Source organism: Chiloscyllium punctatum, chromosome 20 (assembly GCF_047496795.1).
Source record: "Chiloscyllium punctatum isolate Juve2018m chromosome 20, sChiPun1.3, whole genome shotgun sequence".
In the NCBI taxonomy this organism is placed as follows: domain Eukaryota; kingdom Metazoa; phylum Chordata; class Chondrichthyes; order Orectolobiformes; family Hemiscylliidae; genus Chiloscyllium; species Chiloscyllium punctatum.
The window spans coordinates 46,703,786-46,721,017 of record NC_092758.1 but is presented as its reverse complement, the minus strand read 5'-3'; the positions used below and the strand labels follow the sequence as shown (position 1 = coordinate 46,721,017).

At 40.9% G+C, this 17,232-nt stretch overlaps 1 protein-coding gene across 5 annotated transcripts in view; it reads right to left on the bottom strand.

Moving 5' to 3' along the window:
• LOC140492103 (protein phosphatase 3 catalytic subunit alpha-like) overlaps positions 1 to 17,232 on the bottom strand; it is a 426,658-nt gene that overhangs the window by 53,551 nt on the left and 355,875 nt on the right. For all 5 annotated transcript variants that reach the window (XM_072590850.1, XM_072590848.1, XM_072590851.1 and 2 more), the window contains one exon: positions 5,757 to 5,834. In XM_072590850.1, coding sequence (XP_072446951.1) covers positions 5,757 to 5,834 — 78 coding nt within the window. The remainder of the gene's footprint in view (positions 1 to 5,756; positions 5,835 to 17,232) is intronic.

Below are 17,232 nucleotides of genomic sequence, written 5' to 3'. Positions count from 1 at the left end.
GAGCCAGGCCAGGTGTCAGAAATCTCAGTGAGACAGCATTTCTGTGACAGTGGCTATAAGTGCCTCATCTTTACCATAGCTATGGAGAGGGATAGGAACAGACAGTATAGGAAGGCATTTAATTGGGGGAGGGGAGATTACACTGCTATCAGACAGGAGCTGTGGAGTATAAATTGGCAACAACTATTCTCTTGGAAATGTACAACAGAAATATGGAGGCTGTTTAAGGAGCACTTGTCACGAGTGTTGGATAGCTTTGTCCATTGAGATAAGCAAGGAATGGTAAGGTGAAAGAGCCTTGGATGACAAGAGAAAAGGAGCTTCTTGTCAAGAGGAAGAAGGAAGCAAGGATCTAGCACAGATTTAAAGGATTACAGGGTAGCTCGGAAATAACTTAAAAATGGACTGAGAGCAAGGAGGGGGTACGAAAAGGCATTGGCCAGAAGGATTAGGGAAAACTCAAAGGCATTCTACACTTATTTGAGGAATAAGAGAATAATCAGAGAGAGGGTAGGGCCGATCAGGGATAGTGGAGGGAACTTATGCCTGGAGTCTGAAGGAGTAGAGGAGGCCCTAAATGAATTTTTTGCTTTAGTATTCACTAGAAAGACGGACATTGTTGATCATGAGAATACCATTTACCAGGTTAATAGGTTTTATCAGATTGATATTAAGAATGTGGATGTGCTGGAAATTCTGGGAAACATCAAGATAGATAAATTCCCAGGGCCAGACTATATATATCCAAGGTTACTACGGGAAATGAGGAATGAGATTGCTGCACCTCTGGCAATGATCTTTGCATCCTCACTCTCCAAGGGAGGCATACTGGATGGTTCAAGGGAGGTGAATGTTGTTCCTCTGTTCAAGAAAGGGAATAGGGAAATTCCTGGGAATTACAGACCAGTCAATCTTATGTCTGTGGTAAGCAAAGTACTGCAAAGGATTCTGAGAGATAGGATTTATGACTATTTGGAAAACATAGGTTCATTAAATATAGTAAGCATGGCTTCAAGAGGGGCAGGTCATGCTTCACAAGCCTTAGTGAGTTCTTTGAGAATGGGACAAGTTAATGAAGGTCGAGCAGTGGATGTGGTGTACATGGATTTCAATAAGGCATTTGATAAAGCTCCCCCTGGTAGGCTTATTCAGAAAGTCAGGAGGTATGGAATAAAGGAAATTGACTGTCTGAATACAGAATTGGCTGGGTGAAAGAAGACAGCGAGTGGCAGTGGATAGAAAGCATTCCGCCTGGAGGTCGGTGACCAGTAGTATACTGCAGGGATCTGTTCTTGGGCCTCTGCTCTTTGTAGTTTTTATAAATGACTTGGATGAAGAAGTGGAAGGATTGGTGAGTAAGTTTGCCAATGACACAAATGTCGGTGGTGTTGTAGATTGTGTCAAGGGCTGTTGCAGGCTATAATAAGGCATTGACAGAATACAGAGGCTGGGCTGAGAAGTGGCAGATGGAGTTCAACCTAGATAAATGCAAAGTGATTCATTTTGGAAGGTCAAATTTGAATGCTGAATACAGCATTAAAGGCAGGATTCTTGGTAGTGTGGAGGAACAGCAGGATCTTGGGGTCCACGTAGATCCCTCAAAGTTGCCACCCAAGTTACAGTCATAGAAATATACAGCACAGAAACAGACCATTCGATCCAACTTGTTCATGCCAACTTGATATCCTAATGCAATCTAGTCCCCACCGGCCAGTACCTGGCCCATATCCCTCCAAACCCTTCTTATTCATATACTCAACTAGATGCCCATTAAATGCAATCGTACCCACCTCCACCACTTCCTCTGGCACCTCATTCCATGCACGTACCATCCTTTGCGTGAAACCTTTGCCCCTTAGTGCCCTTTTTTACCTTTGACCTTTCACCCTAAACCTATGTCCTCTAGTTCTGGACTCCCCCAGACTGTCTATTTATCCTATCATGACCCTCATGATTATATAAACCTCTATAAGGTCACCCCTCAGCCTCTGACAGTCCAGGGAAAACAGCCCAAGCATATTCAACCTCTCCCTTTCGCTCATATCTTCCAACCCTGGCAACATCCTTGTAAATCTTTTCTGAACCCTTTCAAGTTTCACAGCATCCTTCCGATAGGAAGGAGACTAGAATTGCACGCAATATTCCAAAAGTGGTCTAACTAATGTCCTGTACAGCTGCAGCATGGCCTCCCAAAACCTGTACTCAATACTCTGATCAATAAAGGAAAGCTTACCAAATGCCTTCTTCACTATTCTATCTACCTGCGACTCCACTTTCAAGGAGCTATGAACCTGCACTCCAAGGTCTCTTTATTTAGCAACACTTCCTAGGGCCTTACCATTAAAGTGTATAAGTCCTGCTAAGATTTGCTTTCCCAAAATGCAGCACCTCGCATTTATCTGAATTAAACTCCATCTGCCACTTCTCAGTACATTGGCCTGTTATAATCTGAAATCCCATTATAATCTGAGGTAACTTTCTTTGATGTCCACTACACCTCCAATTTTGGTGTCATCTGCAAACTTACTAACTATACCTCTTATGCACACATCCAAATCATTTATATAAATGATGAAAAGTAGTAATTTCTTGTGGCACTTCACTGCTCACAGGCCTCCAGCCTGAAACACAACTCTCTACCACCACCCTCTGTCTTCACCTTTGAACCAGTTCTGTATCCAAATGGCTAGTTCTCCCAATATTCATGAGATCTAACCTTGCTAACTAATCTCCCATGGGGAATCTTGTCGAACGCCTTACTGAAGTCCATGCAGATCACATCCACCGCTCTGCCCTCATCAATCCTCTTTGTTACCTCTTCAAAAAATTCAATCAAGTTTGTCAGACATGATTTCCCACGCACAAAGCCATGTTGAGTATCCATAATCAGTCCTTGCCTTTTAAAATTCATGTACATCCTGTCTCTCAGGATTTCGTCCAACAACTTGCCTACCACTGACATCAGGATCACTGGTCTCTAGTTCCCTGGCTTGTCCTTGCCACCTTTCTTAAACAGTGGCACCACATTAGCCAACCTTCAGTCTTCGGACACCTCACCTGTGACTATCGATGATACAAATATCTCAACAAGGGGCCCAGCAATCACTTCCCTAGCTTCCCACAAAGTTCTAGGGTACTCCTGATCAGGTCCTAGGGATTTATCCACTTTTATGCATATCAAGACATCCAGCACTTCCTTTTCTCTAACATGGGCATTTTTCAAGATGTCACCATCTATTTCCCAACATTATATACATTCCATGTCCTTTTCCACAGTAAACACTGATGCAAAATACTTGTTTAGTATCTCCCCCATCTCCTGCGGTTCCACACAAAGGCTGTCTTGCTGATCTTTGAGGGGCTCTATTCTCTCCCTAGTTACCCTTTTGTCCTTAATGTATTTGTAAGTGATTCTCCTTAACCATATTTGCCCTCTTGATTTCCATCTTAACTATACTCCTACTGCCTTTATACTCTTCTAAGGATTCACTTGATCTATCTTGTCTATACCTGACATATGCTTCCTTCTTTTTCTTAACCAAACCCTCAATTTCTTTAGTCATCCAGCATTCCCTACACCTACCAGCCTTTCCTTTCACCCTAACAGGAATATACTGTCTCTTGTCTCTCATTATCTCATTTCTGAATGCTTCCCATTTTCCAGCCGCCCCTTTACCTGCGAACATCTGTCCCCCAACAGCTTTTGAAAGTTCTTTCCTAATACCGTTAAAATAAGCCTTCCTCCAATTTAGAACTTCAAGTTTTAGATCTGGTCTATCCTTTTCCATCACTATTTTAGAACTAATATTGTTAGGGTCACTGACCCCAAAGTGCTCCCTCACTGACACCTCAGTCACCTGCCCTGCCTTATTTCCAAAGAGTAAGTCAAGTTTTGCTACTTCTTCTAAAGTTGATAGGGTTGTTAAGAATGTGTATGGTGTCTTGGCGTTCATTAACAGGGGGATTGAGTTTAAGAGCCATGAGGTTTTGCTGGAGCTCTGGAAAACCCTGGTTAGACCACACTTGGGAGTATTGTGTGCAGTTCTGGTCACCTCATTATAGGAATGATGTAGATGCTTTAGAGAGGGTGCAGAGGACACTAACCAGGATGCTCCCTGGATTGGAGGGCTTATCTTAAGAAAGAGGTAGAGTGAGCTGTGGCTTTTCACGCCGGAAAGAAGAAGGAAGAGAAGTAACTTGATAGAGGAGTACAGGTAATAAAAGGTATAGATAGAGTAGATAGCCAGTGACTTTTCCCCAGGGCAGAAATGGCTGTCATGAGGGGTCATAATTTTAAGGAGATTGGAGGAAGGTATAGGGGAGATGTCAGAGGTTCTTTTGCAGAGAGTGGTGGTGGTGAAATGCACTGCCAGTGGTGGTAGTAGAGTCAGAGACATTAGGGACATGTAAACAACTACTGGACAAGCACATTGATGGCAATAAATTGAGGGGTGTGTAGGTTGATCTTAGAGTAAGATAAATGCTCGGCACAACATCATGGGCCAAAGGGCCCGTGCTATTCTATATTCTTTTCTTTATGCTAAGGCTATTTGTCTCATCAAGTATTTTGTGAACCTGGTATTCTTCTCTAATATTGTCCCTCAGTGCCTACATCCTGTCAAGTTAATTTCAAGTCCTCCCAACAGCCCTAGCTAAATACTCACAATGATTTCTGTCTCAGCTCTGTTCAGATGCAATCCATCCAGCTTGTAAAGGGGTCATCTTCCACGGAGTCTGTCCAGTGGCGAGGAATTTAAAGCCCTCCATCCTGCACCATCTTTCCGCTCAGCATTCATCCTCTGACCCTCCTATTTCTATATGCATTTACATGTGGTACGAGGAGTAATCTGAAAATTACTATGTTTGGAGTTTAGCTTGTTAATTTTCTACCTAGCTGCCTAAGTTGCAGGATCACTTTCCCCATCTCCTCCCACCCCCCCACCCCACTCCCTAAATCATCGATACCCAAGTCATTGGGTACTCTTTTATTATGCTATATTAAAATAGAGAATAATTTATCTGGATTCCATATTTTGTTCTAATACAAAGCTGTTATGCAGAAAGATTTCAGTTTCAATTTTACTTTCAGCCTTACTTGTTCTTGTTTTTGATCAAAGTGAAGTGCACTAAGCAGTAAAAAATTCAGTTTTTAATTCTTGACATGTTGCAAATTACTGCGACATTTTGAGTTCATTTTTAAAAAAAGCATAAGACAGGCATAAAGTACAAATTAGAAAGAAGGATAAGTTGACAGCTTGTAACTTTTAGCATCCTAAGCACATTTAGCACTTTTAAGCATATAATCTTTTTCCATAGACTGCATTTTAATGCTAGGTCATTTTATACTGAATAAAATCAAAAAAATTACTGAACTATAGCTGGTGCAGATGGCATAATTCATTTTACCCTAATTCAGGATGAAATACATGGCGCTCAAAATTTATGATTTGGAGAGATTATAAATATAATCAATCCCATATAGAGGAGAAGACGTCAGATTTCTGGGAATTCCAGCAGATTGTGTCTAGAGCAAGAAATATTGATCATGGAAACATAGGCAGATCTTCTGCCTGCTTATCTTGTACCAAAGTGTTAGATTGAGAGGGAAAGTGGGGAGTGGATATTTCTGGGTTACTGTGAATGCCATAGTTCTCTTGCACCAGGAGAAATGAGCGTTGTCCAGCATCAAACACAGGAAGTTCATCCAAGAATATCTAAAATAGCTATACTGAGTATGGGGAAGTTTTTAAACTCACCCTGCATCTTGTGCTTCATGAGCTCGAATAACCGATAATAAATTATTGTTCTGTAAGAATTCACAAACAGCAGGATAACTGAAAAACAGAACATGTACAGTAGTATCAGTAGAAGCCAGTTTTAACCAATTTCATAACAGAAATTGGAGAAATGGGGAGAGCATTAGAAACAGGCTGATATAATTTACTGAAGTCTTCTGCCCATGGATGTAACAAATGGCCTTGAGATAATACACTTTGGCACTATGTCCCCATTAATGCAAATATCTGATTGGATATTGCAGCCTAGATTTTTTTGGGGTATGTTATAGCTTAGACCAGAATGTTGCGTTCTAATACACATGCTAGATTTGGAACTTGTGAGCATAGAAATTGCAAGTTTCCTGAATGTAACAAGGTTCGGGATGATTAAATGGACATCTTGAAATTGAAAGACAACAATTCTGGAAAAACCTTTGTAGCAATTAAAAATCATTTCGATCCACTGGTGGCATTTAACAATACTGACAATTAGAAATTCAGAATGCAAAAAAAGACAAAATTAAACGGCAAGGAAACTTAAGGTTAAGATATATCTGAACACATTTGAGGAAACAGCTCAGCACCTAACAACACTTTGCATACCCATCGCATCATCTAAGATAGAACAAATTCTTGATGCATGACCAACATGTCTCAAACAGAGACATAATTAGTGCATTGTGGAGGGACATAAAACTAACTTGCTGCACAGGAGAATTTAATTTTGATTGATCCTGTGACTATTGAGAGCAGGGGTCAGTCAAGAGTTAGATGGTTTTCATGCACTGCTGAATTTTACAAATGTTAATAGAAAAATTATATTTGATTTAATTTTTTTTGACAATAGTATGCCCGAAACATTGATTCTCCTGCTCCTTGGATGCTGCCTGACCAGCTGTGCTTTTCTAGCGCCACATTTTTCAACTTTGATCTTCAGCATCTGCAGTCCTCTTCTAATAGTTTAGTGCAGCATGAATGAGCTAAATATGGTATCATACATTCAAACACGATACAGTCACTAACCTATACTGAAATGAAGCATCAATTACTTATCTCTATATAAAATAGACTCGATCTTCATTCATAAATATTGATCAAACGGTGGTCGTACTGACACATTTAGCCAAATCCTAAGTGTTTGGACAACTGAACTACAATCGCATTACGGACAGGAATGTCTTAGGGTGAAAAGGTCCTGCTATGACAGCACATTTTAGGGGAGTGGTTACTCTCAATAAGGCTATTGAATTTTGCAGAAGATCAAATTATCAATCATCAGTTACAGTGTATTAGTGTCATACAAACATGGTTTTGCATTAGGTTGAGAGACATTCTATGATGAGCAAACACCATATATTGAAAGAAAGGAAGAAATATTTTCAGAACAGTCTGCAGAAAGACCAAGACTTGAGGGCAGAATGTAAATATTGTGGAGAACACCAGATAAAAGAAATGATCCAATCTATGGAAATCTGTGCTCTAACTACTTGCATCACTTTGTGCACAAATGTCTAGTCAGAAAGAAACAAATCAAGCTAATAAAGATGACTGTTGTAGAGATTTCAGCTGAGTCTGATAAATGATCATTAAACCATAAACAGGTTGGCCCTGTCAGGTCCAAAGGTAATAAATGATTTGTGATGGTTAGAATGGTAACTGCAGAGGGAGAGCTTCAAAGCGTTGTGCAAAATTATGAACTGTGTAGACTTGTATGAAGAGGCTCATGAGATGAACCAAAACAAAGCGCTTGAAGGAAGGTTGAGGCCATTTGATGGAATGATATTTACTCCAAGACGACAAATAAAGTTGAGAGCCCAATGCAACAGGAAGAATAAAAGTCTGCAGTTCGAAGTGGGAGGTGCTCAACAAAGTTCACTCAAGAGCTCAAGCAAGGCTAAAGCTTGGAGTGGTAAACCCAAATTTACCAGAGAAATTTGAGGTACTGATCATTCAGCCATTAGCTGCTGAACAGAATCATAGAGTTGTTATGACAAAGAAGGAGGCCATTTAGCCCATTGTGTCTGTGATGGCCACTTAAATGAGGATTATTACTCAGTGCTAATCTCCTGCTTTCTCCCCATACTCATGCATACTACTTTAATCCAAATAATCTTCCAATGCTTTCGAGAATGCTTCAAATTGAACCTGCTCCCATCAAGTTTCCAGGTTGTGCATTCCAAACCCTAACTACTTTCTGTGTGAGAAAAATGTTTTCTCAAATCACCTTTGCTTCTTTTGCACATGACATTAAATCTCTGTCCTCTTATGCACAGTAAAGCTGGTGCCTGAAAAGCTCATCAGGGTGAGCTAACAAATACACACTTGTTTAAGCTATCACAATATAGGGAGCATGGCCTGGCTGTCTGCTAGATTGGGGTTTAAATGTGGAGATAAAACTGTTGTGAAATGGGTCATACATAATGGTATGTTAATAGGCATTGTGCTGGCAATTCTAGTTGTATCAGAGTTGACACACATTAAGGCATTACATTAATTAGAAATGATATGAGACATCATATGTGAGGAATCATAAGACACTGTCACATTCAGTGGTGATACAATTACATAATAAGCAGCACTTCAAATAAATGTAGAAACCTCTTTGGTAGTGTGTCCACATCTATACATGAGACAGAAGGAGGTACATGCAGGTTTACTGCAACAGCTAACTGTATGATGGAAGCTGTCTGGGCTGCAGTGGAACCTGACTCAAATTGCATATCCCAGTATAGGGAGATACTGCATTTCTATGTGAAAGAGGAGTCACACTTAGTCCTACAAACAGCCAAATTGTGTGTTCATGACCAGAGGTGCAAGTGCTCAAGAGGGCAGCTCACCACTATTTTCTCAAGGGTAGCTAAGGACAGACAATAAATGCTGATCACCACATCCCACTAGAGAATAAAAGAATTATTTTCTCACTTCTGAAAAGACAACCCTCTCATCGATTTCAGGGTGAAACTTTTATTATTTTGAAAGAATGATTGAAGAAACATCAAGAAATTGATTTCCTGACCAAAATGTATCTGCAAAGATTCAGAGACAAATGTGCATGAACAGTGACTTGACCACAACAACTAGTACATTAGTCCAGAAGATTCCACAGTGTTCTATGCTTTATCCTTTTCATCTTCAAGAATAATTGATTGGCTCAAGTGTTTTTTTTCAGAAAGCCAATCTCTGCAGAGAAATCCGTCTTGTGTTCTCTTTATTCGAAGAGTACATGTATTTGCCCATTAATGTTTTGGGGATATTTAGAGGGATAGGCATTTTTTTCTTCTTTAATACTATACATGTTAATCAATTACTGCATCTTTATTGAATACCTTTTGCTTTGATAATAAACCAATAATTGCATTTGTTAAGAAACTTGGTTGATAGATTTTGTTTAAACTCAGATATAGATAAGGTATTTAATTTGTCATCTTGGTAAAAGGAAAGGTTTCTTTGTATTTTTCATTGTGAATGTTGGAGTATTTGGACTTGAGTAATGGTGCATTCATCAGATTTGGTCATGATGCTACTAATTATTTCAAATTCAATCCAAAACCTCTTAGCTCACCATTTGGTCTCATAATATATGGTATCAATGATTTCTATATCTTTTATAAACAGTAATGAACTTTAGTATGATGCTTTTAATTTTGAAACTAAGTTCTCCTTGACCCTCAAGTCTAATTACAGCTCTCTAATATTAGATTGGAGGACTCAGAGGAGAAAAATTGTTTTGATCTTCTGTATCTCAATTCTTGTAGATAACTCTATAAATAGATAATACGGTCCATTGACATCTCGTGAAATAGGGTTAATACTCTGTCTTTTCAAAAATGTGTTGTATCCTTCTGACAGTAGGATATGCCTCGGAAACAGGAAATGTTAGCGATAAATCCCTGCACTTAAATCAGCAAGCCATTCCTTTTCTGTTGATTTCAGCCTACTTTCCTTCTCATTATCTCTCTCTCCATTTCTCTCAATTCCCCCAATTGTCTCTTGAATGTTTTATGTTTTCTGCCTCAGTGGCCTTCCCCTGCTGAAATTAACTCTTCCTGTGGTGTTTAGTTGCTATATTAAGAACTGGTTAATGCTGAAGTGAGTCGAAATTGCTTACAAGTTTTGCACAGGGTCATTATTTTAAAACTTACAGGAGACACCATACAAATTCTAAACAACATTCTGAACTTCTTAAAATACAGATTACAATTTAACGAAGTAGCTAATTAATATGCCAATATCAAAACTGCAGTAATCGAATTAATAATGAATGTCCTCCTCTTCAAACTTTTATGGGTGACTTAGCAAGATGGAGTTCATTTTCTGGCTTATCATGCCACAATATTTCAAATGTTTGGTTCAGATGGTGTCGCAAGACAAATCAATTGTCCATGTAATAAAAACATAACATTTCAGCTTCCTTATTCAGTGGACATTTATAGTCAAGTTGCACACTATATTTGGCATTATCACAGACATTCAGATGCCTGCCAAAATCAAGTCAGACATATTATTCTTGTCATTAGCATCCTGCATGACTGAAACATTATTTAACTAATGGTGGAAGTAAAAAAAAAACCAATGATTCCAGGTCCAATAAACTAAGGGGCAGATTTTGCAACAATAGTGTACCTAATACACTTGGCCATTAGTACAACTTCCCCATCAGCCTTCAGCTCAAAACCCTTTTGTCCACTCACTTCCTAAAAATGCAAGCAAATAGCAGTGTTATGAAAGAAACAGTTCCTAACCAATCAAGAGCATTGGGAAACCAACACGGAAAGGTTGAGAGGGAGGATGCGTTAAGGAATGTGGATTTATTGCCAAAGTGGAAATATAAAGGAGAAAAAGTTTGAAATAGATAAAAAAAAGGAAGAAACAACTGCCATCTTTTAAACTATCCTAAATTAATTCACAAACTAAAACACTAAGAGCCAACAATTATGATAGCTATTTGTAGTAGTGAAGAGGTTGATTGACTGCCATTAACATATTATGGCAGTACGTAAGCGGATATGCTGCCAGTCACTAGCCCTAAACAATCTGCTGCATAAATGCAGCAACGTTATGTATATTAATAGTATGGCTGAAACGAATATGTAATTTTCCCTCGGTTAAAAGTGGAATGGTGAAATCTGGATGCATGGGGTATAATTCAATTTCAGAAGATTTTCAAAAAGGCCCCACACAGTTCAATAAACAAAATGAGAGTATGTGGAATTGGGGGTAATATACCAGAATGGATTGAGAGGTGGTAGCTGGACAGAAAACAGTTAATAGGAATGAACAGGTCATTCTCAGGTTGGCAGGTGGTGACTAATGAGGTACTATAAGGATCAGTGCTTAGGCCATGGGTGCAAATAGTGGTGTGGACCAATTGTAACATTTCCAAGTTTGCAGATGACACAAAATTAGGTAGCGATGCAAGTTATGGGGAATATGCAATGAAGCTTCAACAGATTTGGCTAAGTGAATGGCCAAGAATATGGCAGATGGAATATAATATAAATAAGTCTGAAATTATCCACTTTCATAGAAATTAACTGGAAGACAAACTATGTTTTAAATGAGAAGATACTGTGAAATGTTGGTGTCCTTGTTCATGAGTCACTGTACAAAGCACCAAACTCTTGTAGAATTGACTGCTGATGGGAAGGGGGAGAAGTTGTTAAGCAGTGAAGGAAGGGATCCTAACTGCTGCTTAACATTTGTTCTGTGTGAGATTAAGTACTGCCATGAGGTGGAATGCAGAATGCTAAACTGACACCACTGGTGATTTTCTAAACTATCTGAGTTAAAGAGAATTTCTTATTAGTTTACATTGTTGAGAAGGACTAATTCATGTTTCAAACCTCTGGAATTATTCTGGAGTCAAAGGGACTCGTTTTGTTGATCGTTTGTAAATACGTTGGAGGTGGAAAATGTTGTTTGATTTGGTGAGATGATTGAAGGCAGAGATCATGTCAGAACGATGTCCAACTATATATGACAACCTTAATGTGGGAGGAGGGAAACAGGAAGGAAGCAGGCTGGAAAGGGAAGGGTATAGCATGAGACGGGAGGGGACAAATAGGGACTGGGGTGTCACTGGGGACGAATTCAAGTCCTAACTCTGAACTGGACACGTCTTGAATCCTGGCTCAATTTCTTTCTCTTCACCAATCAGCAGGCTCCAGATTTCTGAACAATTCTCCTAACAGAGTTTTAATTCTGCACACATCTTACTGGACAACAGCATTTTCAGATTGAACTGACTATGTGTCTGCTACCAACTCATTCATGCAGTTGGAAATGACAGAATGGGCCAAAATCTTAAGAAAAAAAAGCAAAAAATAAAATAGATCTTTCAGGATTGAAACCAGGGAGTAATGTTTCATATAAAATTTAGTGAAAATCCAGAATTTGTTATCCAAAATAGTGTGAATGATAGGTTAATTGAAGTGTTCAAATGCAAGGATCAATAGAGTTCAGTTACACACCGGTCATGATCTAATTTGTACGGTAAAGCAAGATCAAGAGACTGAATGGCTTATTCTTATTCCTAAGAACTTATTAAGGAGAACTTAATTGTAGCAAGATATTGTGACACAGTCAAACATATTCAACAAGACCACAACAGGCAACTAAAGCAGTACCAGCTGTGCTAAAAACCACATGACTGCTTATATCCGTTGAACATCAATTCCATCAGTTAATTTAACTTCTATATCTCTTCTATGCACTTCAAACATGTAAAATGTAAATTTAATGTTGTCATTAGATTATGTCTAACAGTAAATGACATGGTGGTATTTATACATTCTAAAAGCTGAGCAAGATGTTTTAAGATTGCAATTTAATAGCATCATAAACTTTATGCATTCCAACAAATCCCTAGTATTGAATTACCCTCAAGTTTAAATGCCACAGCAAACACTGATAATGTACATGTTAACATAGCTGGACCTTAAAACTGCTGAGACTGCAATGAGAAACAGTTTGAAAATTTACTATTTAAGATATGGTTTTGCTACATCAATAACAGGTAACAAGAGAACTGACTGCACCAAAAGAGTGTAACATGCTACTGCTGTTGCATGACTAACTGCAATAGTGTTGCTTGACCGATACAGCAGCATTTATACAGTCATTTATTGGAAACTATTCCTCACAGAAATTATTTCTGTTTCAAGGGCAAATAATTAGCATCCTTCTGCCATTCAAGACCGTTTGACTTAGAGCTAATGGTAGGACATTGGGAAGTGTTGGTGACCAGAGAGACTTAGGGATGAAGGTTCATAGCTCCTTAAAAGTGGTGTCACATCTAGACAGAGTGGTACAGATGGGTGTTTGGCATGGTTGCTTTCATTGGTCAAAGAATTGAATATAGAAGTTGGAACGTCACTTTACAGCTGTACAGGCACCACTCCCCAGCTCTTCCTCTGCTACATTGATGACTGCATTGGCGCCACCTCGTGCTCCCGCAAGGAGGTTGAGCAATTCATCAACTTCACCAACACATTCCACCCTGACCTTAAATTTACCTGGACCATCTCTGACACCTCCCTCCCCTTCCTGGATCTCTCCATCTACCTAATGAGGACCGACTTGACACTGACATTTTTTACAAACCCACCGACTCCCACAATTACCTGGATTACACCTCTTCCCACCCTACCTCTTGCAAAAATGCCATCCTGTATTCCCAATTCCTCCACCTCCCAGGAGGACCAGTTCCACCATACAACACACCAGATGGCCTCCTTCTTTAGAGATCGCAATTTCCCTTCCCACGTGGTTAAAGATGCCCTCCAACGCATCTCGTCTACATCCCGCACCTCTGCCCTCAGACGCCACCCCTCCAACCGTAACAAGGACAGAACGCCCCTGGTGCTCACCTTCCACCCTATCAACCTTTGCATAAACCAAATCATCCGCCGACATTTCCGCTCACCTCCAAACAGACCCCACTACCAGGGATATATTTCCCTCCCCACCCCTTTCCACCTTTCGCAAAGACCATTCCCTCCACGACTACCTGGTCAGGTCCACGCCCCCAAACAACCCACCCTCCAATCCTGGCACTTTCCCCTGCCACCGCAGGAACTGTAAAATCTGCGCCCACACCTCCTCCCTCACCTCTATCCAAGGCCCTAAAGGAGCCTTCCACATCCATCAAAGTTTTACTTGCACATCCACTAATATCATTTATTGTATCCGTTGCTCAAGATGCGGTCTCCTCTACATTGGGGAGACTGGGCACCTCCTAGCAGAGCGCTTTCGGGAACATCTCTGGGACACCAGCACCAATCAACCAAACCGCCCCGTGGCCCAACATTTCAACTCCCCCTCCCACTCTGCCGAGGACATGGAGGTCCTGGGCCTCCTTCACCGCCGCTCCCTCACCACCAGAAGCCTGGAGGAAGAACGCCTCATCTTCCGCCTTGGAACACTTCAACCCCAGGGCATCAATGTGGACTTCAACAGTTTTCTCATTTCCCCTTCCCCCACCTCACCCTAGTTCCAAACTGTCCCCATGACTTCGGGACTTGTCCTACCTGCCTATCTCCTTTTCGACCTATCCACTCCACCCTCTCCTCCCTGACCTATCACCTTCATCCCCTCCCCCACTCACCTATTGTACTCTATGCTACTTTCTCCCCACCCCCACCCTCCTCTAGCTTACCTCTCCACACTTCAGGCTCTCTGCCTTTATTCCTGATGAAGGGCTTTTGCCCGAAACGTCAATTTAGCTGCTCCTTGGATGCTGCCTGAACTGCTGTGCTCTTCCAGCACGACTAATCCAGAAACAAGACATTGGTTAGTCCACTTTTAGATATTGCGTACAATTCTGGTCATCCTGCTACAGGAAGGATGTTGTTAAACTAGAAATGGTGTAGAAAAAAATTACAAGTATGTTGCCAGGACTGGAGGGTTTGAGTTATAAGGAGAGGTTAGATAGGCTGGGGCTTCTTTCCCTGGAGCATCAGAGGCTAAGGGGTAACCTTGTTGAGGTTTAAAAAATCATGAGGAGCTTGAATAAGGTGAATAGCCAAGGTCTTTTTCCAAGGGTCCAAAGCTAGAGGGCATTGGTGAGAGGAGACAGATTTAAAAGGGACCTAAGGGGCAAGTTTTCTACATAGAGGGCAGTGCATTTATGCAATGAGCTGCTAGAGGAAGTGGTAGAGGCCATTACAATAACAACATTTAAAAGACATGATTTGGCGATGCTGGTGTTGGACTGGGGTGTACAAAGTTAAAAATCACACAACACCAGGTTATACTGGACATTGGTTAGGCCACTTTTGGAATAGTGTGTGCAATTCTGGTCTCCTTCCTATTGGAGGGATGTTGTGAAACTTGAAAAGGTTCAGAAAAGATTTACAAGGATGTTGCCAGGGTTGGTGGGTCAGGGAAAGGCTGAATAGGCTGGTGTATTTTCCCATCAGTGTCAGAGACTTTATAGTGGTTTATAAAATCATGAGGGGCGTGGATTGGATAAATAAACAAGGTCTTTTCCCTGGCATGGCAGAGTCACACAGAGGATGGTGAACATATGGAATGCACTGCCAGAGAAAGTGGTGGAGGCTAGTACAATTACAACATTTTTAGGTTAGAATAGATTCCTTACAGTGTTGAAACAGGCTGTTCGGCCCAACCAGTCCACACCGACCCTCTGAAGAGTAACCCAACCAGACCCATTTCCCTCTGACTAATTCAACTAACACTATGGGTAATTTAGCAAGGCCAATTTACCTGACCTGCACATCATTGGAGTGTGGGAGGAAACTGGAGCACCCAGAGGAAACCCACTCAGATATGGTGAAAATGTGCAACCTTCACACAGTCGCCCGAGGCTGGAATCGAACCTGGGTCCCTGGCATCGTGAGGCAGCAGCACTAACCACTGAGCCACCGTGCTGCCCTTTAAAATGCATCTGGATGGGTATATAAATAGGAAGGATTTAGAGAGATATGGGCCAAGTGCTGGCAAATGGGACTAGATCAGATCAGGATATCTGGTTGGCATGGGCAAGTTGAACTGAAGGGTCTTTTTCCATGCTGCACATCTACATTGACTTGGATGAAGGGGTGGGGTGGGGGGGGGGGGTGGGTGGTGCAGGAGGATACACAAAAAAAACTGCTTGAGGAACACAGAATTAGAATTAGAATAGAATCTCAACAGTGTGGATACAGGCCATTAGACCCAACAAGTCAACACTGACCCTCCGAACTGTAACACACCCAGACCCATTCCCCTAGTACTCTACATTTCCCCTGACTAATCCACCTAACCCACACATCCCTGAACACTATGGGCAATTTAGCATTGCCAATTCACCTAGACTGCACATCTTTGGACTGTGGGAGGAAATCTACGCAGACACAGGGAGAATGTGCAAACTCCACACAGACAGGCCCAGGCTGAAGGGCCCAGAGCGAGTGATGTTAGAATCAGAGTTGTGGGTGGAGGAATAGTGGCATTGAAACAAAGATCATAGGGCTGTTCTCAGTGAGACACCTTCTCAATGTTGGGTCCTGCAATCAGGCACAGTGTGCCTCTGAAGGAGAACCTACCTGGGTGTCTGCAAACAACCTGACATGCTAAAACCTCCAAATGGATTAATTACCACGAGTGGTGAGTGAAGCCTTAGGTCAATATCAATTTCTAATTTAACCATCTTAATTAGTTTTGGTGCATGAAAGCCTTTCAGCCATGGACTTGAATTAGGCAAAGGCAGGAAGGTGTGTTGTGTCTCGATTTACCACCCTCCAACCACCAAACTCACCAAGTGGGAGGCATAACATTCTGCTCAATCTTTATGATGGAAAGGATATGGAGTTGAAGGAACAGCCTACGGTCATATAGGTTCCATCCATGATCCTGATTGGAAATTGATGTTCTCTGGGAACAGGCTAGGACCCATTACCCTGATGTTGTATAATGGGATGGGAAAGTTTAGGATGGAAAGCTCATTGCCTTCTCAACTCCTCTCAATAAAGCATGATATTGATCTTAGCACTCCCACCCAAAAGCTAATTGAGTTCCTCAACTGGCCACTTAAGGAAATAATTCTGATGCATCATTGTTGAACCAGCACCAGTTAAGACCTTTGGGCAGTTTGATGCGGTGAGTATTTCCCCTCTCTTTGGCATCCCATGTCCAACAGATTGACCAGCTAGCAGCTAGGGTGGAAACACATCCCTAGTCCTTTATTCCAATCAAACACTGGTCCTGCACCATCATCCCTCTGACAGTAACAATTCTGGCCTATGTCTTTCTTCTTAGCAACTAATATTATTATATATTTGCTGTGTACAGAATTCTGTATGCATCTCCAAAATTTGTTTTCAATTTACATATACACTCACTTTCCAAAATGTAACAAAAGAATTTAAAACAGAAACCATGGTGATGTGTTTTAAAATTATAGATATTGCTCTCATGACTTTAGCCTTTATTTAGTATTTCCCTTCATATTAAA